General features: G+C 42.5%; 1 protein-coding gene across 4 annotated transcripts; it reads left to right on the forward strand.

The window, feature by feature from the left end:
* The first annotated feature begins 3,086 nt into the window (after positions 1-3,086).
* Positions 3,087-15,918, forward strand: LOC115150711 (type-1 angiotensin II receptor-associated protein-like). Of its 4 annotated transcripts, none has more exons than XM_029694249.1 (5): positions 3,087-3,467; positions 3,927-3,961; positions 5,216-5,324; positions 5,551-5,761; positions 6,762-6,889. In XM_029694249.1, exons 1-5 carry the CDS (start codon positions 3,441-3,443, stop codon positions 6,833-6,835), a joined length of 456 nt encoding a protein of 151 aa, XP_029550109.1. In that variant the 5' UTR covers positions 3,087-3,440; the 3' UTR covers positions 6,836-6,889. The 4 variants fall into 4 exon arrangements, with proteins under 4 accessions (XP_029550109.1, XP_029550108.1, XP_029550107.1 ...); XM_029694248.1 differs by lacking the exon at positions 6,762-6,889 and adding an exon at positions 13,622-15,918 and having other exon boundaries at positions 3,091-3,467; XM_029694247.1 differs by lacking the exon at positions 6,762-6,889 and adding an exon at positions 13,619-15,918 and having other exon boundaries at positions 3,094-3,467.
* Positions 15,919-22,054: the final 6,136 nt, after the last annotated feature.

Here is a 22,054-nt window from a genome sequence, read left to right on the forward strand (position 1 = left end):
TCTATCACTCTATTGGAAGGTGACAACAAAAAATGGTCACTTGTTTTCCAATTCTATTAAATTCTGGTGATTGATTTGGCTCCCAAGTGTAAAACAAAATTACAAATTACAACACAAATTAAGTAATAGATCCATATGTCACACACACCACCACCCTCTCTCTCTCTCCATCCCTCCCTCCAAAGTCCCCTCTAGGATATCAGGCCAATCATAAAAGTGGGGGCTATACATGGCCACATTTGGAAAGCCTTTCACTTCAATCTATGAGATGTGTCTACTAGAATGTACAGTCAATGTATGTTAAAAATCCTGTTTAATTTATCCTACTACAAATCACAGTCCTAGCTCACACACTGACTGAGACTTTGATTATAATTGAGTTAATAGTAAAGGTGCACCTGTAGAGATACAGTACATAACAGGGTGACTGATATACAATATACTTTACACAGTAAAGTTTCATATCTGCATCAGAGTTTTTATTTCAAAGGAACATGACAAACTGTCCATTAAGCAACCATTTAAGGTAAGTTACAGAGAGATGCGATAAATTAGCAATTCTCTGAAGCATATGCTGTTCTGACAGACAGTATTTTCTTAACACGGGATATTGATGTTATTAGACAGATCCCCTCAGTCAGTGAGAGAGGTTTTATGTCTGTCTGAAGAGGAAATGACAAGAGATGTAATATGATTCTGTCAGCTCATAACTTCAGAGCAGTGGTGTAAAGTACTTAAGTAAAAATACTTCAAAGTACTACTTAAGTAGTTTTTGGGGGTATCTGTACGTTACTTTACTATTTAGACTACTTTTACTTTCACTTCACTACATTCCTAAAGAAAATAATGTAATTTTTACTCTGTCCATTTTCCCTCACACCCAAAAGTACTCGTTCAATTTTTAACACTTAGCAGGACAGGAAAATGGTCCAATTCACGCACTTATCAAGAGAACACGTGGGCATCCCTATTGCCTCTGATCTGGCAGACTCACTAAACACAAATGCATTATTTGTAAATGATGTCTGAGTGTTGGAGTGTACCCCTGGCAATCTGTAAAATTTTAAAACAAGAAAATGATGCCATCTGCTTTGCTTAATATAATACATTTGAAATTATTTATACGTTTACTTTTGATACTTAAGTATATTTTAGCAATTTCATTTACTTTTGATACTTAAGTACACTACTAGTCAAAAGTTTTAGAACACCTACTCATTCAAGGGTTTTTCTTTATTTTTACTATTTTCTACATTGTAGAATAATAGTGAAGACCCCAAAACTATGAAAAACCACATATGGAATCATTCAGTAACCAAAGAATTGTTAAGCGAATCAAAATATACTTGGCATTTGAGATTCTTCAAATAGCCACCCTTTACCTTGATGACAGATTTGCACACGCTTGGCATTCTCTCAACCAGCTTCACCTGGAATGCTTTTCCAATAGTCTTGAAGGAGTTCCCACATATGCTGAGCACTTGTTGGCTGCTTTTCCTTCACTCTGCGGCCCGAGTCATCCCAAACCATCTCAATTTGGTTGAGGTCGGGGGATTGTGGAGGCCAGGTCATCTGAAGCAGCACTCCATCACTCTCCTTCTTGGTCAAATAGCCCTTACACAGCATGGAGGTGTGTTGGGTCATTGCCCAGTTGAAAAACAAATGATAGTCCCATTCAGCGCAAACCAGATGGGATGGTGTATCGCTGCAGAATGATGTGGTAGCCATGCTGGTTAAGTGTGCTTTGAATTCTAAATAAATCACAAACAGTGTCACCAGAAAAGCACCCCCATACCATTACACCTCCTCATCCATGCTTTACGGTGGGAAATACACATGCAAAGATCATCCTTTCACCCACACCGCGTCTCACAAAGACATGGCGGTTGGAACCAAAAATCTCAAATTTGGACTCCAGACCAAAGGCCAAATTTCCACCGGTCGAATGTCCATTGCTCTTGTTTCTTGGACGAAGCAAGTCTCTCCTTCTTATTGGTGTCCTTTAGTAGTGGTTTCTTTGCAGCAATTCAACCATGAAATCCTGATTCACACACTCTTCTCTGAACAGTTGATGTTGAGATGTGTCTGTTACTTGAACTCTATGAAGCATTTACTTGGGCTGCAATTTCTGAGGCTGGTAACTCTAATGAACTCATCCTCTGCAGCAGAGGTAACTCTGGGTCTTCCATTCCTGTGGCAGTCCTCATGAGAGCTAGTTTCATCATAGAGCTCGATGGTTTTTGCGATTGCACTTGAAGAAACATTAAAAGTTCTTGAAATGTTCTGTATTGACTGACCTTCATGTCTTAAAGAAATAATGGACTGTTATTTCACTTTGATTATTTGAACTGTTCTTGCCATAATATGGACCTGGTCTTTTACCAAATAGGGCTATCTTCTGTTTAGCCCCCTACCTTGTCACAACACAACTGATTGGCTCAAACGCATTAAGAAGGAAAGAAATTCCACAAATTAACTTTTAAGAAGGCACACCTGTTAATTGAAATGCATTCCAGGTGACTACCTCATTAAGCTGGTTGAGATAATGCCAAGAGTGTGCAAAGCTGTAATCAAGGCATAGGATGGCTATTTGAAGAATCTAAAATGTAAAATATATTTTAATTTATTTAACACTTTTTTTGGTTACTACATGATTCCATATGTGTTATTTCGTGGTTTTGATGTTTTCACTATTATTCTACAATGTAGAAAATAGTAAAAATAAAGAAAAACCCTTGAATGAGTAGGTGTTCTAAAACTTTTGACCGGTAGCATTTAGAACTAAATACTTTTAGACTTTTACTCAATAAGTATTTTACTGGCTGACTTTAACTTTTACTTGAGTAACTCTCTATTAAGGTATCTGTACTTTTACTCAAGTATCACAATTGGGTACTTTTTCCACCACTGCTGCAGAGGGAAGTGAAAACCCACAGTAGACACATGGGTGGGAGATAGCGGAGAAGAAAATCATCAGAAATACTTGTCATCCTTCCTGGAACAGCCATCTATGGACTTATGGGACCACAGGATATTCAACTTGTGATTTATATTGAACGCCTCACACCTATCTGTGAAAAGTGGCCAACTTAACCAGTTCAACCAGAATGCCTGTAGTACATTTGGTGTGTTTGGATGTGAACAGGTTTGCCCACATTCCAATAAATTCATGGTCTAATGTTTATGATAATTGATTTACAGAATGGTGACCAAGACCACCAACAGCAGATGCTCACGTGCTTTTTGCAAGTATGAAATAAGGTGAAGAGCGGAGGAGGATTTAAAGGGTCACGTGAAAGGAGTAAGGCTGTTGTCACATGGGTTGTGTTTCTTTCCCGGTAAAGAGGTGTTGAGAAGTTTTGAGTGAGAAGTTGAACAATTATTTATTAAATCCTCAAAAACCGAAGGGGGGCAAACTACATCCGTATTGGCCCGAAAATATGGAAATTCCTGCCATAAACCTCAAGGTAAAGTCGGTTGTTTACAATTGCTCACTGTATTTACTCTGCTCTAAAAAGATCTGCACGACAGTTAGGTTGTATCGTCCGCAATGTTACAGGAACACGAGCCATTCCGTTATTGTAGAGTACAAAATAGCAACAAGTGTAACAATATTCTCCTTTGTATAATGCGTGACATTTTATTCCTCTGTGTAACTATTTTTTTATTTGTTTTACTCTACGTCGTTGGGAAGAGCTGGTAAGCCGGTGCTTGTGAAAAATAAAACGTGATTTGGATTTGAAATGTCTGAGTCCCTGGTTAAACGTTTCCAATCAATTCAAATTCTTTATTTATTGTGAGTCACTGATCGTTGAATGAAATGTCAGGCAATAATTAAAGTGGAGTTGACTGCAGGCAGGCTCCCTTTCACTGGGAATACAACTGTTTTTAATATTATGTAATTAAACAAATAATTGTCCCCACAGGCCATAGTACTGGTGCACTGGCTTCTGACCGTCTGGTAAGTGGATGGGTTGGCTCTTCTCAAGGGTTTTTAAAACTTTTTCATACATCTGTCTACTCTGCATGCTTCACTTGTGTTGTGTTTTCTCTATGGGGTGCTACACAAACATAATGCCCTGCATGAAAACCTAATATAGATAGTCAGTTACACAAGGCTGTCCTTAATTGCAGGCCTACATTGTATGGACCATTTCTCACCTACATGCATTGCCTCCAGTCAATTAATATTGTCGATCTGGATAATTATATTTAGGCCTACTCTTTTAGAGACGCTGCGCAGCTGGCAATGAGGAAGCGGCCCTCTTCCGGGGGGCCAGAACTGATTGAATCGGTCCGGGAATCAAAATGAATGACTGCACAGAATCAGCCCAAGTACATTGGGCTGTTTCTGTCTACCGGAATTCAGCAGGCTTTGCCGGCATCTTACCAGAATCCCCCCAGAAGCGGCCCGATGCAGTTTGAAATAAATGCATACAAAATTACCCAACTTTAGTAATTTTAGATATTACTATTATACGTTATTCATTTTATATATATAAAAAATTTTACCCATCCACAAATAAAAGTAATTTTATAAATCTTTTACCCCCTTTTCGTCTCATCCAATTGTCTTGTCCCATCCGGGGAGGCAAAGGTCGTAAGCCGACCGTGTCTGTGTGCATGCGCCTGGCCCGCCACAGGAGTCTAACCTAACCTGAGCGAAGCTGGGCATCGCCTCATGGGTCTCAAACTAGCATTTGTAGTAACGCTGTTTGCACTGCGATGCAGTGTTTTAGACCGCTGTGCCACGCGGCACCGGCGCCACTCGCTACCGCTGCGCCACTTTTTAATGCTTATCAATTTGCACAAAGTATCAAAATACTACATAAACAGGACTCTTAAAGAATTTAATTACATTTTTGGATCACAGAAACAATGAGAACATATGGAAAAATAAATAATGAAATGTTCATTATATAAAGCAGCCCGTGTAATCATCTGCTGGAAAGTAGCCACAATCGGCCCGAGCCCCAAGTAATACATTTGGGCCAGATAACTCACACCGGAATCGGCCCGAGATCAATCCCCACATCCTAGCCATAAGACTGCTGAAGGCGGCCCAAACTCGGGCCACGTGACGTCGGCCGAGTGTCCCGACTCTCAGCCGGAATCGGCCCAGATCCACTGTGCTAGCTGGGTAGTGTATACTGAAAACATTTGGAAGGATATGTGTGTGTGTGTGTGTGTGTGTGTGTGTGTGTGTGGTTCGTAGGGGCTGCATGGCCTGGCTGCCCCCCTCTTATGCCTGGGGTAACTTCAGTGTCCTGGCTGTGGGTGTGTGGGCCATCGCTCAGAGGGACTCCATTGATGCTGTACTTATGGTGAATCACTGCCTCTTACTCATGTACTGAGACAACAGCCAACAGTAGAGTCACTCTATCCATTCTATTTCCTTGGGCCCTGGACAGAGGAGTCTTATGTGTTAGTTTTGAAGTATATCAACTCCTTGGTGTTGCTGTTCCAGACATGCTATCAATAAGAATCATCCTACCTCATCTGGCTCTAATACATATTCGTCTTGTATTTCCATCTGTGTTTTTCTTCCAGTTTCTGATTGGTATTGCAGTGACGATACTGACAGACATCATCCATTTTGGGATCTACTATCCGCTGCCTGAGGGTCTATCTGAGATGAACAGGGACACATTCCGCTTCAGTGCGGGCATGGCAATCCTGGGCCTGCTGCTCAAACCTGTCTCCTGCTTCATCATCTACCAAATGTACAGAGAGCGCGGAGGAGATTACAACATCAACTTTGGTGAGTATGACTAGGTGTGAGTAGAGGCAGCAAGTGTGAACCATTAGCTTACAGGAAAGCTAGTTACTGTAGCTTCAAGTGTTAAAAATAAGGTTTGGGGGTTTGTACAACTAGTATCACACAGGATTAACCCTGAACGATCTTGACAGTCAGAAGCAGGGTGTGATGCATGTGCCTCAGTCAGATACCATCCTAGTGCCAAGGTGTTGTAGAGAGAAAATAACTTTCTCCAGGCTGTGCTCTTGCCTGGGTTGTTTCATGTCATTGGCCATGAGAGAATTGTAGAGCACAGGCAGATTAAACCAGAGTCAAGCTAATTGAGTTACAGAGACAGTCACAAGACATGATACACCTACTAACTAGTGGACCAGTTAGAGGAGAGCTATGCCTTTGTAGCTGGGTTACATAATATAATTGCTCCTTATTAATCACATCAGACCAACAAAGATTTTTAACATCATCAAAATAAGAGTCACAGCAAAATCTTTAGTGTGATCTCTTATAGACTATTTTAGGCCCAGCTGTTGGAACTTTGGTTTTCCTGGATATAGCCACTATGTTATCACTGCATCCAATGGGTACGGATATAGCTTTAGAAGTACACCTTTTTAAGGTAATTATTCCTATTTCATCAAGAATATTAAGTCGGCACAAAATCCTGTTAATAAATAGGATTTTTATTTTTTATTTCTTACATTTTTCGCTCTGCATTTTTTGGAACGGCCTGTAAGTAAGCATTTCACTGTTAGTCTGCACCTGTTTATGAAGCATGTGACAAAACATGGAATTTGATCTGATTTTTGTCCATTTTTATCATCCCATCCCAAACATCTCATGGTCATTTCCTTTTCACTTATCTCACTGCTTGTGATTTAAGAGTTGTCTGTAGCTTTCTGTCTGTGAGTGGAAACTCGCCTCTGTCTTGTCTGTTTGGTGTCTTTTTTATGTTCTGACCCGATTTGTTTTGTCTCCCCTCTGCTGCTGGCCTCTGACCCCTCAGACTTAGGGACCTCAGTGGACAGTCGCTGCACCACGGATAGTGCTGACAGTGCTTTTATTGGCTACCGCTACTGATCCCCATCCTTTTTCATCATGACTTTCCTTCCATCTTCCACTCCATCCTCTTCTCCCCTCACACAAAGTAAAGAAAACCGCTGGGCTGAAGAGCTACAGGCCTACCTCACTTTGTTCTGTTTTCTGACTGTCCACTCCTTTACATGACTGCAGAATCTATAGTTCAGTCTTCTGTACTCATGTCTTTCCATCCATACTCCTCTGCCAATCACACATCATATCTACGTATCCCTCCTTCCTATCTAAATACTGAAACTGTCATCACTGCTCCCTAAACTCCATGAAAATGATCTTTACATATTCTTGCTTGATGTTTGTAAGACAGAAAAGTAGTAGCACTATTGTGGACTGCACCTGTATTTATCAAAATCGCTAAGAATAAGGTTGACCATTTTAGGTCATAAACAGATGATTGGAGATTTTAACACAACTTTGAGTACTTTGTCTCTGTGTCCAGATTGAAGGATGTTAGGTAGTTTTGTGAGCCAATGCTGACTAGTGTTACCATAGACTCCCAGTCATTGCGCTAGCTACTAGCGTGCAAATTAATTTATGCAGAATTTTTTTTAAGTTGTATTTTTAAGAAATTATATTTAAGTAAAAATGATCAATTTTGTTTTGCCTCAGTGTTTTTGTTCTCTGGTTTTCACATCCATATTGTGAAAGCCAAGTTTGGCTCTTATAAGAGAATTGATTGCTTTATGTTGCAGCTCTGATCATGTGATCAAGGTTCTAGGCAGCCGTTGGTATTCTGAGTGACCATCCAGGATTGGGGTTACTGTTCAGTATGCACTAGTGCTTCATCATGAGGGAATTCTGCAGCCTGTCGTGGTCGGGTTATCCCCACGTTTGTTTGTTTGTTTGAGATGTGGTGTTTGTAGGGCTCATATACAGGGTTTTCAGTGTGAACAATTCCTGAGCAGTCTGAATTTGAAAACATTCACTCCATTATCTCCTGGGTGATGTCCTATTCCATTTTTTTTTCCTTCTTTTTTTCATTGACTGTGGCTCACCTGAGCACAGAGACACGATACAATTTTGTATGTGAGTCCTTCAGATTGATCTCATTGAATGTAATTCGTCAAATGTAATTTGCCATTTTCTGCAGGAACATTTTAACCTCAAAATGGAAGTTGATGTTTTCGCTTTTTATGTTAAATCTGTAATAGAACATTTGACCGTTTTTTTATTTGAGGCTTACAGAGTACATATAGTTAAGCATTATTTGATTGACCATATCCAGAAATGTGTCCTAAAGGCTGATCAATATGTAGCCAGAAGTTGTGAAGCCTTGAGTTCAAATTATCAACATTATTTAAGTCATTTTTATTTGAACTTTATTTAACCAGGAAGGGCTCATTGAGATTTGAAATCTCTTTTTCAAGGGCGTCCTGGCCAAGATGGTCATTACACAATTAGACAGACATGGAAAAACTACAAGTAATATAGTAAAAACCATAGAATTCACAAGAGTATAACGAAATCATAAAACAGCAAATTAAAAACATCGACAGGTCAGGGAATACGCCTCAATCCTTCATCAGTGATTTTAAAACACCAATCGGGACAAGTTCTTCCAGTTTAAAATTGTTTTGTAAGGCGTTCCAAGCCGATGGCACAGAGTACATAAAAGCCCTTTTACCAAATTCAGTTCAGACATTTGGAACAGTTAGCAGGATAAAGTCCTGCGAATGAAGAGAGTACCCACCACATTTCTGAACGATAAAAATGCCCAAATAAAATGGTAGTAAACCCAAAATGGCTTTGTAAATAAAAGTATACCAGTGACTGAGCCTACGAGTGACTAGAGAAGGCCAGCCAACCCTGGTATATAAAGTGCAGTGGTGCATAAGTTTTTGAGGTTTAAAATAAATCTCAATGCGCCATGGTAAAGGGTGTCAATTGATCTCAAACACTGAGCGGAAGCATTCATATATAAAATATCCTCAGTCTAGTAAAGGCATAAATGTAGCTCATACTAGCTGGCTTCAAAAGAAAAACAGGCCTTATTCCTAAAATAAAATCCCAACTTCAGCTTCAATTTTTTTGTAAGTTGTTGAATATGCAATTTAAAAGCGAGGCTGTCATCAATTAAAATTCCAAGATATTTGAGGTTGAGACTGTAATCTCATTGCCCTGACAAGTAGTAATAGGTGAAAGGTTGAGGTCTATTTCTTGCTTTAGAAAACACCATTAGTTTTTAGTTGTCAGTATTGAGGATACGTTTCAATTGACACAAGGTATGTTGAACAGTATAAAAAGCAGTTTGCAAGTTCTGGAAAGCTTTTGTGAGAGACGAGGCACAATCATAAATAACAGTATCATCAGTATGAAAGTGAAGTTGTACATTTTTGTCTAAATTATTTATATAAATAGTGAATAAGAGGGGACCAAGTACAGAGCCCTGGGGCACACCATTACAGACATGAGCCCATAAAATTGAGTGCAGTGAGTTCTATCAGACAGATAGTTAGCAAACCATGCAACTGCATGCTCTGAAAGACCTACACTCAACGAACTCTGCCTCATTATAGTATGATCAACTGTATCAGAAGCCTGAGAGAGCAATAAAAAGTGAGTGCTGTTTTTTGTCAAGGGCTTCAGTGATATCATTTAAAACCTTCATGGATGCTGTAATTGTGCTATGCTTCTTCCTGAAGGCCGATTTGGTACATTGATAAGTATTTAATAACTCTTAGCTGTTCACTCAAGGGTTGCAAGTATTTTCACGAGGGGTGACAGCTTTGAGATTGGCCTATAATTATTTCAATTAGATGTCCTACCACTTTTAAGAAGGGGGAGATCCAAATGCTGATTTCCAAATCTTTGGAATTTCATTACATTCCAGGGTTAGATTGAACAGATATGTAAGTGGTTCAGCTATGAAATTAGCTGCCAAATTTAAAAAGCAGGGATCAAGAAGATAAGGACCTGCAGGCTTTCTCTGATCTAAGGATTTCAGGGCTTTATGTACCCCCCCCCCCCTTGCACTGAGAATGGCAAAAAGCTAAAAGTTTGACCAGCTCTCACTGGTTCATCCACACAGGGTTGTACAGAGGACACTGAATCAAACAGCCTACCAGATGATACAAAGTGCTCATTGAAACAATTCAACATTTCAGTTTTGTCATATACAGCAACAAAGTATTCAATACACATGATGGTAATTCATTAACATTACTGTTTCCAGACAGACTTAATAGCCTTCCAAGACATTCAAGGGTTTTCCGGTTATCAGTTGTAACGGACATAAAATATTCAGACTTGTCCTTCTGAGAAGAAAATAACACTTGTTTCGCAACTGCCTAAAAAGAAGCCAATCAGCATCAGAACATTATTTCCTTGCTTTAGCCCAGGCTAGATTACGTTTGTGTATAATACAAGACAGCTCAGAAAAAAAACATGGATTATCCCGCCCTTTAACCCTGAGGCTGCTGAATGGGGCATGTTTGTTTACTATTTGGAGAAAACCATCATGAAAGAATTTCCAGGCAGCTTCCACATCAGGAATAAGCTCAAGCTTGCTCCAGTCAAAATAAAACAAATCATTGAAAGAAAGCTTGCTCATTAAAACTCTTAGGAACCTTTTTTAGTATTTCTAACAGCAACAACAGCACAATGGTCACTTAAATCATTACAAAAAACATCAGCCGCAGAATATTTGTGAAACATTTTGTCAATGAAATCAATCAGGGTAGATTTCTCTGGAGATTTGAGATGTGGGTGAGTTAATCAACTGGGTAAGATTCATAGAATTACAAAACATTTTTAAATCATCAGACACAGGCTTTAACCAACACCAGTTGAGATCACCAATCAAGATCATTTCACTGTAAAGAAGTTTAGACATAAGGTGCGTCAGAGAAGAAAATGCATCACCGAGAGCAGAGGGTGGTCTAAACAGCCAATCACAGTTACAGAGAGACCCTTTGAAACCTCAGTATTCAAAGCAAGAAATTCCAACTGTTTACAAATAGTTTCAGACTTTGCCACACTTACAAAGAATTTAGTCTTTACATACACTGCTCAAAAAAATAAAGGGAACACTTAAACAACACAATGTAACTCCAAGTCAATCACACTTCTGTGAAATCAAACTGTCCACTTAGGAAGCAACACTGATTGACAATAAATGTCACATGCTGTTGTGCAAATGGAATAGACAACAGGTGGAAATTATAGGCTATTAGCAAGACACCCCCAATAAAGGAGTGGTTCTGCAGGTGGGGACCACAGACCACTTCTCAGTTCCTATGCTTCCTGGCTGATGTTTTGGTCACTTTTGAATGCTGGCGGTGCTTTCACTCTAGTGGTAGCATGAGACGGAGTCTACAACCCACACAAGTGGCTCAGGTAGTGCAGCTCATCCAGGATGGCACATCAATGCGAGCTGTGGCAAGAAGGTTTGCTGTGTCTGTCAGCGTAGTGTCCAGAGCATGGAGGCGCTACCAGGAGACAGGCCAGTACATCAGGAGACGTGGAGGATGCCGTAGGAGGGCAACAACCCAGCAGCAGGACCACTACCTCCGCCTTTGTGCAAGGAGGAGCAGGAGAAGCACTGCCAGAGCCCTGCAAAATGACCTCCAGCAGGCCACAAATGTGCATGTGCCTGCTCAAACGGTCAGAAACAGACTCCATGAGGGTGGTATGAGGGCCCGACGTCCACAGGTGGGGGTTGTGCTTACAGCCCAACACCGTGCAGGACGTTTGGCATTTGCCAGAGAACACCAAGATTGGCAAATTCTGGCGCCCTGTACTCTTCACAGATGAAAGCAGGTTCACACTGAGCACGTGACAGACGTGACAGAGTCTGGAGACGCCGTGGAGAACGTTCTGCTGCCTGCAACATCCTCCAGCATGACCGGTTTGGCGGTGGGTCAGTCATGGTGTGGGGTGGCATTTCTTTGGGGGGCCGCACAGCCCTCCATGTGCTCGCCAGAGGTAGCCTGACTGCCATTAGGTACCGAGATAAGATCCTCAGACCCCTTGTGAGACCATATGCTGGTGCGGTTGGCCCTGGGTTCCTCCTAATGCAAGACAATGCTAGACCTCATGTGGCTGGAGTGTGTCAGCATTTCCTGCAAGAGGAAGGAATTGATGCTATGGACTGGCCCGCCTGTTCCCCAGACCTAAATCCAATTGAGCACATCTGGGACATCATGTCTAGGAGTTGGCGGATGCTTTAGTCCAGGTCTGGGAGGAGATCCCTCAGGAGACCATCCGTCACCTCATCAGGAGCATGCCCAGGCATTGTAGGGAGGTCATACAGGCACGTGGAGGCCACACACACTACTGAGCCTCATTTTGACTTGTTTAAAGGACATTAAATCAAAGTTGGATCAGCCTGTAGTGTGGTTTTCCACTTTCATTTTGAGTGTGACTCCAAATCCAGACCTCCATGGGTTGATAAATTGGATTTCCATTGATTATTTTTGTGTAATTTTTGTTGTCAGCACATTCAACTATGTCAAGAAAAAAGTATTTAATAAGATTATTTCTTTCATTCAGATCTAGGATGTGTTGTTTAAGTGTTCCCTTTATTTTTTTGAGCAGTATATATAGCCACCCCCCCCACCTTAACTCAATCAGTGCGATACACATTGCAACCATTTATTCAAATATCCTTATCAAGAACAGACTTGCTGAGCCAGGTTTCAGAACACAATTACATCGGCATCAGTTGATTTAGCCCAAATCCTAACCCCATACATTTTTTTTTTTTTTTGTATTTTTCACCGCCTTTTTTCTCCCCAATTTCGTTGTATTCAATTGGTAGTAGTTGTCTCATCGCTGCAACTATCGTACAGACTCGGGAGAGGTCGAAGGTTGAGAGCCATGTGTCCTCCAAAACACAACCCAACCAAGCCACACTGCTTCTTGACACTGCCCATCCAACCCAGAAGCCTGCCGCACCAAATGTGTTGGAGGAAACGCCATACACCTGGCGACCGTGTCAGCGTGCACTGCGCCCTGCCCACCACAGGAGTCGCTAGTGCACGATGAGACAAGGATATCCCTGCCGGCCAAACCCTCCCTAACCTGGACGACACTTGGCCAATTGTGCGCCGCCCCATGAGCCTCCCGGTCACAGACGGCTGCGACAGAACTTGGGCTTGAACCCAGAATCTCTCGTGGCACAGCTAGCACTGCGATGCAGTGCCTTAGACCACTGCGCCACTCGGGAGGCCCACCCCATACATTTTTGACAGGCTGTGTACATTTAAATGAAAAATACCGAAACCAGATCTAGATTTTAAAATCAGAGGGGGTTTGGAGACATTACATATCAGGGCCAGGGTTAGGTTGCACGTTACCTTATATTAACAAAAGAAGAATAACAAGTCACCTCTGTTTAATAACCTTGCACCGCTTCTCTTTTTTAAGAGACCTACTGCAAGCAAATTCTACAAGTGAGTTTTCAGACAATACAAAACAGTCATTTAAAACCATTAGACTTTGGTAGTGACACAAGTTTGTACTGTTCACGTCATGCCACAATGTATCCGAGTTGAGGGAGACCCGCGATCTTTACACCAGCAAAACAAAATAGTTTGCACTACTCAACAAGGGAATTGTGGATTTACTCAACCATAAATAAATAGGTTATTAGTAGGTTAAAATCTACAAGTCACAGACAAACTACTTGACATGCTGCCATCCTGGATTTGGCGTGATAGTATGTCACCGTGATATGAATGTCAGTGAAGTGAAACAGGTTTCTTTCATATAATGTACTGTACCAGTAACTTTGTTTTCAAGACCTTTTGTCTCATCTCTGCACAGCAGGCTTCCCCAGTGTAACACGAAACAGAGATGCTTACCAGTCCATTGACCAGCAGGACCAGACAGCCAGCTCAGCCAACCCCTTCAACCAGGCCAGGGATACCAAGCCTGGAGCAGCAAACTCCTACTGAGAGCCAGCACAGCACTCACTTTATTCTCTTGGACATGCATGGTTTCATGAAGGAATCCATAATGTTTTTGTTAAATTGTGTTTTTTCAAAGCCAATTCAGTCTTCCTTTCATATGGGTATCTGTGAACTGTAAGAGTCCTTTGTCTATTATTCTGTGCTTCATTCAATTCCTTACCAATAATGTCTTCATCTAAATACACACTGTCGTGATAAAATATGACATGTACAGTATGCTTGATGCTCAGGGTAATGTCACATACACTGGCATATGGAGAGAACTTGAAATACCCCAGTCACTGCACAACAGTAAAATGAGAGCTGTGATTACATTTGATATGTTATGGTACGCAATCACTAACCACGTTTCCATCCACAGTTTTTATGTGAGGAAAGTCCTACGAAAACAAAGTTTCGTTACAATTTTCTAAAGGACAACAGATAATTTGCTCTTTCTACACTAACTAGGTTTCCATCCAATTGGCGACAGATTTTCTTGCGAGTATTCCAAAATCTGCATAAAGAAAATCTGTGCATTTTCCCACCAGTGGTGTTCCCACCAAATGGACTTTGGTGGAAAATAAAAATCAGTGAGTGATGACAGTGTATGGAGGTACATTTGTCCAAAATTTAATTTCGCTATCAACCACCCTCTATTTTGTCTAGACTGCCCCCTTTGCTTGCAGTGCTTCTTTTTTTTCCTTTTTTTTTTCTTAAAATTTTTGTTGTTGTTTGAAACACAAGTTTTCTTTTGAACTTTTGACCCCACAGCTGTGGGCGGTGCTTTAGTGAGAGGTGTGGATGATGCTTCTCCATTGGTCAGACATTTTTTTGGAGTGTCAGTTTTGCTACAACCAACTGTTCAGCTTTTCTTTCCAACACAAAGGAAGTCATTGCGGACACTTAAGAACTGTGTGATGACCTCAGGTAAGCAGCACTGGGTCTTCTTCCGTCCAACTTCTACATAGCTAGTAGTTAGCTCCTACGATTGTGTTGGTTCATAACATTAAGGTGTTTCCACAACCATTTCTCGCATAAATCAATTTACTGACAAAAAGATCCCACCATGTAGAATGAACAAATGATCTGTCGACATTTATCAAATTGTACTGAAACTTCCTGGTTCCTTCACAGCTGTCATGATTTTTTTATATGGTATGACTTTACGAGCATAACTGAATGGAAAAGTTATGGTGGGAGCTTTTTCTGTGTAAATTTAATTCTGCGAGAGATGGCTGCTGAAACGACTTTATGGGCAAATATTTATATAGGCCTAATAACCATCATATCGAAGTAAACTTGGAGTCAGGTGCTGATTTGGTGTGTGGTCCTCCCGCTATGACTCGAGGAAACTGCAGTTTATTAGTCTACAGATGAGAGAAATGAAGATTTGATTAGATTTATTAGGATTACCCATTTAGACAATGGCGACAGCTAGTCTTACTGGGATCCGACATATAACAAAAATACATAAATTAATTCATGGGGTTGTGAAAGTGCCAGTTGATGAGCTTGAGGGTCTTATTGTGGTGACATCCTTGACTGCAGATCCTTGACTCATCCTGTAGTCTGGACTGTTTTACCCACACTGTATCTGCTAGCTGTTGGTTAGAGGCAGGTGCCAAGACCAGAGTAGGCACATTTGCTATTTAATGCAACAGTTTGACAAAATTAGTTGAAAACATGATGGAAACACATTGAACTTTAGATTTGAATAAGGTACATGAAAACTTAAGCAGGAATGTTAATTGCATGTGCACTGTCTTCACGCACTGATTTTTATCGGCAAAAAGTATGTTGGAGAAACACCACTGGTGGGGAAAATGCACATATTTTTCTTCATTCGGGATTTTTGAATATTCACATGAAAATCTGTCCCCAATTTGGATGGAAACCTAGCTAATAGGATAATAATGTAGAGAACACAGTTGGACAAAATTATACAGCCACGTTTCCGCCACCTCTTACCAATATCTTCCCTGGCCTTAATGCTACTATATTTCTTTGTGCCATTTTTAAAAAGATGTCTGAAGAAAGATCTTTGTTGTCATAGCCGATGTTCCCTCTAAGCTCCGCGTATGTGTGGGCACGCAACTCCCCCGGGACGGCCTCACAGAAGAAATATCAGCTTGCCCTGCTCAGAAAAGCACAAGATTAAACTTCACTCAACGTTCTAGAGTTTTCCCCGTTAATACCTGTCAATGTTTCATTTACATTTTTTACATTTACGTCATTTAGCAGACGCTCTTATCCAGAGCGACTTACAAATTGGTGCGTTCACCTTATGATATCCAGTGGAACAACCACTTTACAATAGTACATCTATATCCTTTTTTTTGGGGGGGGGGGGGGGTTAGAAGGATTACTATATCTTATCCCAGGTATTCCTTAAAGAGGTGGGGTTTCAGGTGTCTACGGAAGGTGGTGATTGACTCCGCTGTCCTGGCGTCGTGAGGGAGCTTGTTCCACCATTGGGGTGCCAGAGCAGCGAACAGTTTTGACTGGGCTGAGCGGGAACTGTGCTTCCGCAGAGGTAGGGGGGCCAGCAGGCCAGAGGTGGATGAACGCAGTGCCCTTGTTTGGGTGTAGTGCCTAATCAGAGCCTGAAGGTATGGAGGTGCTGTTCCCCTCACAGCTCCGTAGGCAAGCACCATGGTCTTGTAGCAGATGCGAGCTTCAACTGGAAGCCAGTGGAGTGTGCGGAGGAGCGGGGTGACGTGAGAGAACTTGGGAAGGTTGAACACCAGACGGGCTGCGGCGTTCTGGATGAGTTGTAGGGGTTTAATGGCACAGGCAGGGAGCCCCGCCAACAGGGAGTTGCAGTAATCCAGACGGGAGATGACAAGTGCCTGGATTAGGACCTGCGCCGCTTCCTGTGTAAGGCAGGGTCGTACTCTGCGAATGTTGTATAGCATGAACCTACAGGATCGGGTCACCGCCTTGATGTTAGCGGAGAACGACAGGGTCTTGTCCAGGGTCACGCCGAGGCTCTTAGCACTCTGGGAGGAGGACACAATGGAGTTGTCCACCGTGATGGCGAGATCATGGAAAGGGCAGTCCTTCCCCGGGAGGAAGAGCAGCTCCGTCTTGCCGAGGTTCAGCTTGAAGTGGTGATCCGTCATCCACACTGATATGTCTGCCAGACATGCAGAGATGCGATTCGCCACCTGGTTATCAGAAGGGGGAAAGGAGAAGATTAATTGTGTGTCGTCTGCGTAGCAATGATCGGAGAGACCATGTGAGGATATGACAGAGCCAAGTGACTTGGTGTATAGCGAGAATAGGAGAGGGCCTAGAACTGAGCCCTGGGGGACACCAGTGGTGAGAGCACGTGGTGCGGAGACGGATTCTCGCCACGCCACCTGGTAGGAGCGACCTGTCAGGTAGGACGCAATCCAAGAGTGAGCCGCGCCGGAGATACCCAACTCGGAGAGGGTGGAGAGGAGGATCTGGTGGTTCACAGTATCAAAGGCAGCAGATAGGTCTAGAAGGATGAGAGCAGAGGAGAGAGAGTTAGCTTTAGCAGTGCGGAGAGCCTCCGTGACACAGAGAAGAGCAGTCTCAGTTGAATGACCAGCCTTGAAACCTGACTGATTTGGATCGACAAGGTCATTCTGAGAGAGATAGCAGGAGAGCTGGCCAAGGACGGCATGTTCAAGAGTTTTGGAGAGAAAAGAAAGAAGGGATACTGGTCTGTAGTTGTTGACATCGGAGGGATCGAGTGTAGGTTTTTTGAGAAGGGGTGCAACTCTCGCTCTCTTGAAGACAGAAGGGACGTAGACAGCGGTCAAGGATGAGTTGATGAGCGTGGTGAGGTAAGAGAGAAGGTCTCCGGAAATGGTCTGGAGAAGAGAGGAGGGGATAGGGTCAAGCGGGCAGGTTGTTGGGCGGCCGGCCGTCACAAGACGCAAGATTTCATCTGGAGAGAGAGGGGAGAAAGAGGTGAAAGCATAGGGTAGGGCAATGTGAACAGGACCAGCGGTGTCGTTTGACTTAACAAACGAGGATCGGATGTCGTCGACCTTTTTTTCAAAATGGTTGACGAAGTCATCCGCAGAGAGGGAGGAGGGGGAGGAGGATTCAGGAGGGAGGAGAAGGTGGCAAAGAGCTTCCTAGGGTTAGAGGCAGATGCTTGGAAGTTAGTGGTAGAAAGTGGCTTTAGCAGCAGAAACAGGAGGAAAATGTAGAGAGGAGGGAGTGAAAAGATGCCAGGTCCGCAGGGAGGCTAGTTTTCCTCCATTTCTGCTCGGCTGCCCGGAGCCCTGTTCTGTGAGCTCGCAATGAGTCGTCAAGCCACGGAGCAGGAGGGGAGGACCGAGCCGGTCGGGAGGATAGGGGACATAGAGAGTCAAAGGATGCAGAAAGGGAGGAGAGGAGGGTTGAGGAGGCAGAATCAGGAGATTGGTTGGAGAAGGTTGAGCAGAGGGAAGAGATAATAGGATGGAAGAGGAGAGAGTAGCAGGAGAGAGAGAGCGAAGGTTGCGACGGCGCAATACCATCTGAGTAGGGGCAGAGTGAGTAGTGTTGGAGGAGAGCGAGAGGGAAAAGGATACAAGGTAGTGATCGGAGACTTGGAGGGGAGTTGCAGTGAGATTAGTAGAAGAACAGCATCTAGTGAAGATGAGGTCAAGCGTATTGCCTGCCTTGTGAGTAGGGGGGGACGGTGAGAGGGTGAGGTCAAAAGAGGAGAGGAGTGGAAAGAAGGAGGCAGAGAGAAATGGGTCAAAGGTAGACGTAGGGAGGTTAAAGTCACCCAGAACTGTGAGGGGTGAGCCATCCTCAGGAAAGGAACTTATCAAGGCATCAAGCTCATTGATGAACTCTCCAAGGGAACCTGGAGGGCGATAAATGGTAAGGATGTTAAGCTTGAATGGGCTAGTGATTGTGACAGCATGGAATTCAAATGAGGAGATAGACAGATGGGTCAGGGGAGAAAGAGAGAATGTCCACTTGGGAGAGATGAGGATTCCAGTGCCACCACCCCGCTGACCAGATGCTCTCGGGGTGTGCGAGAACACGTTGTCGGACGAGGAGAGAGGAGTAGCGGTGTTTTCTGTGGTGATCCATGTTTCCGTCAGCGCCAAGAAGTCGAGGGACTGGAGGGTAGCATAGGCTGAGATGAACTCTGCCTTGTTGGCCGCAGACCGGCAGTTCCAGAGGCTGCCGGAGACCTGGAACTCCACGTGGGTCGTGCGCGCTGAGACCACCAGGTTAGAGTGGCAGCGGCCACGCGATGTGAAGCGTTTGTATGGCCTGTGCAGAGAGGAGAGAAGAGGGATAGACCGACACGTAGTTGATAGGCTACAGGAGAGGCTACGCTAATGCAAAGGAGATTGGCATGAAAATTAACTAAACAACTGGGGGAGCGAGAGAGCAGGACCTCCCTCACTAACAATTCACTGAAACACTAAAACGCTAGTATCTAACTTTTCTAGCTATCACTAGAAATTAAAATTGATGTAAACTAGAGTGGTTCAATGTTTCCAGGAATAGGCTCAAACTTAGTTTATTCCGCTAGATAAGTTGGTACAGTATTCTTCCGTGAAAACCCACTTAGTGCACCGTGTCCTATGACGCCGTAGCTAACTAGCTAGCTAGCATGCTAGCATCTTATAACACACGGTTAGCACCAATACTTGGTAACAACAAGCTACCAATGGATCATTCATGTCCGTGTCTAGTTCATAATGCAGAAGTAATTAAACGTTGGCTAGCTAACACAAAGTCAGCCCTGCTAGCTACACAAGTGGCCTACACATCTCGAATGTTCAGAAAGTTAAGCTTACGTTGCAAAAATCTTATTGACTAAAAATGATACAGCTGGCTGGTAGGGTTAGCTAGCTAGCAGTGGGTGCGTTGTAGACTGTTAGAAAATGTAGCTGGCTAGCTAACCTCGATAGTTACTCTGTACTACGCCTTTATCTTGCTACAAAGACAACTATGTAGCTAGCTAACATTACACTAGTCAAATCGTTCCGTTGGAATGTATATAGTTTCTACAGCACTACTAATTGGTAAAGTTGGCTAGCTAGCAGTGGTGTTATGGTGTTGACGCCGTTTCAAAAACGGCGCGAAAGAACGAATACAGCTGGCTAGCTAACCTTGTTAGTTCCTCAGAGCTACACCTTTATCCTTGATACAAAGACAGCAGATACAACTATGTAGCTAGCTAACAATACACTAATCAAATCGTTCCAATGTAATGTAATGAAATGTAATATTACCCGCGGAGCGAGGTGCAGCACGACCACTCACTCCAGCATCCGGAACTGTGATCGAATCAACGGAATATTATCTACTTTTAATGCAACATAATGAAGCAAAACAAACTATGCAAGACTTGGTATGCAAAACTGTTGTAGTCAGTATGTGTCAGAGTAGGATTCTGTTGCATTGACAGGCAAGACTCAGGCCGGTACTCTACACAGACCGGTGCACCATAACCAATCAGAGCTGCAGTAGGCCTATATGCAAATAGACCATTGCCATATATGGATCAGTGCCATTCACTTTGAACTGGACTGTTTTTACAGAATGAGCTTGTCTTGAGATCAAAGCGAGAGCTACATGTAGCACAGTGTACACGTTTGTTCATATCCTTTGCTAGTGAGTGAGTTATTAGCCCAGTTATAGATCATTTGTAGTCAGCAATGGGGGAGTGATTGCTTCCTACAAGAGCACAAAATGTGTGCATTTCTAGACATCTTTGAAAAAGAGAGCTTTTTTTAGTCTTAAAAGGGCAGTGTTGTATTTTGAGACAGGCTTGAATAAGCAAAGTTGCCAAAAGGCAGAAGGTAGCATAATTTGTCTGATTCTCTAATAATGGTATGGGAATAATGGTGCATTTTATTTTGTTAAGTGGTTTCTTGCATCAAGCAACACAATTAAATGTAAGTCACTTAGATAAGACAAGTAGATAAACAGGTTAATGTCTCGCCGTTCATGTTTTTTTTTCTCAAATTATTTCAACTGTAGGCCTACACTGAACACCATACTTTGACTGCTACTGTAGGCTGAATGATAGAACAGCTATTTCCATGTTAAAATGTTATGGGATGCATTTTCTCCCTTGTTTTTGATGGTTGGCCACCCTGGAAGGCCTACATTATCATCAAATAGCCACAGTAGCCTACTTGAACACTGTTATAACTGTAACTTAAAGCTGGGTACAGCCTCAGTGTTCACAGTAAACACGTGCCGGAAGTTCCACAGAATTTTCACAATGTTCAAGTTTGCACTCAGCAGATCTGAAATTTGCTCAGTGACGAAAAACCTTATAGGGAACATTGGTCGTAACCCTGAAAGATGGACATGACATGTTTCCAACAGTATTATTGTCAGTGTTTGTAATAACCAGTGCTCTGGTTTTGTGTTATTTTAGTAAGCCTTATGTTACTGTAAGCTATCCATAAGCTATTCTCAGCACCACCATCTCTTCGATGTTTCTAGTTTTACTTCCCCATCTGACTGTACCACGCATTGCAGCTTTTAGGAAGGACTTAAATAATTTGATCTATTTGTTGTGAAACAGAACATAACCCTCTAAGGGTAGTTCCTGTTTCAGGATCGGGAGTGTATTGAGAAGATCAACATGTAGTCACATGCGAGTCATTTGTTTTGCAATGGTACTATGACATCCTTTCACTGTGAGTGTACTTTTTGATATCAGACTTGTATCTCTGGCTGAACACACAGTATGAGACGCTTCCCACTGGGCATAGATGTCAATTCAATGTCTTTTCCATGTTGATTCAACGAAATTTCATTGAAATGACGTGGAAACAATGTTGACTCAACCAGTGTGTGTGCCCAGTGGATTGGTGCCTTCCATACCATCTGGGTTAAAGCTATAATCTGCAGTTGAAACAATAGCAAAGCCTCACCCTGCCTCTGTTTTGGTAAAAAGCTGGGGGATGGGCCTGGAGAAATGTAACCACTCTCAAATTATAGACAGAGCAATGGATGCAAGGACTGACCTTCCATTATATTAAAATTATACTTTTAATCATGTTTTGCAGCTATTTGTTTACCATTGTTTACAAACATTGGAGTAAAACAAACTTATTTTTGGTTCTGATGGGGTACGACAGTTGAACTATGCTTGAGGCATTCATAAGTTATATTTTTCAATAATCATTGGGTATATATTATTAATTTATAAGTCAAATGTATGTAGCAACTAAGGATTCTAGCTTTTAAGGGCAAGTCATACCTTTAAACTGGGAGATTAACAGATACAGTTGAAGTCGGAAGTATACATATGTAACACGATGTGAAATGGCTAGCTAGTTAGCGGGGTGCACGCTAA

This window comes from Salmo trutta, chromosome 16 (assembly GCF_901001165.1).
Source record: "Salmo trutta chromosome 16, fSalTru1.1, whole genome shotgun sequence".
In the NCBI taxonomy this organism is placed as follows: Eukaryota; Metazoa; Chordata; class Actinopteri; order Salmoniformes; family Salmonidae; genus Salmo; species Salmo trutta.

What these genes read in the sequence shown, in the direction of transcription:
- LOC115150711 (XM_029694247.1), top strand. Translation starts at nt 3,441, where the DNA reads ATGGAAATTCCTGCCATAAACCTCAAG. An exon ending in CACTGGCTTCTGACCGTCTG is followed by an intron (nt 3,962 to 5,215) that starts GTAAGTGGATGG and finishes TGTGGTTCGTAG; the next exon opens with GGGCTGCATGGCCTGGCTGC. An exon ending in CCATTGATGCTGTACTTATG is followed by an intron (nt 5,325 to 5,550) that starts GTGAATCACTGC and finishes TTTTTCTTCCAG; the next exon opens with TTTCTGATTGGTATTGCAGT.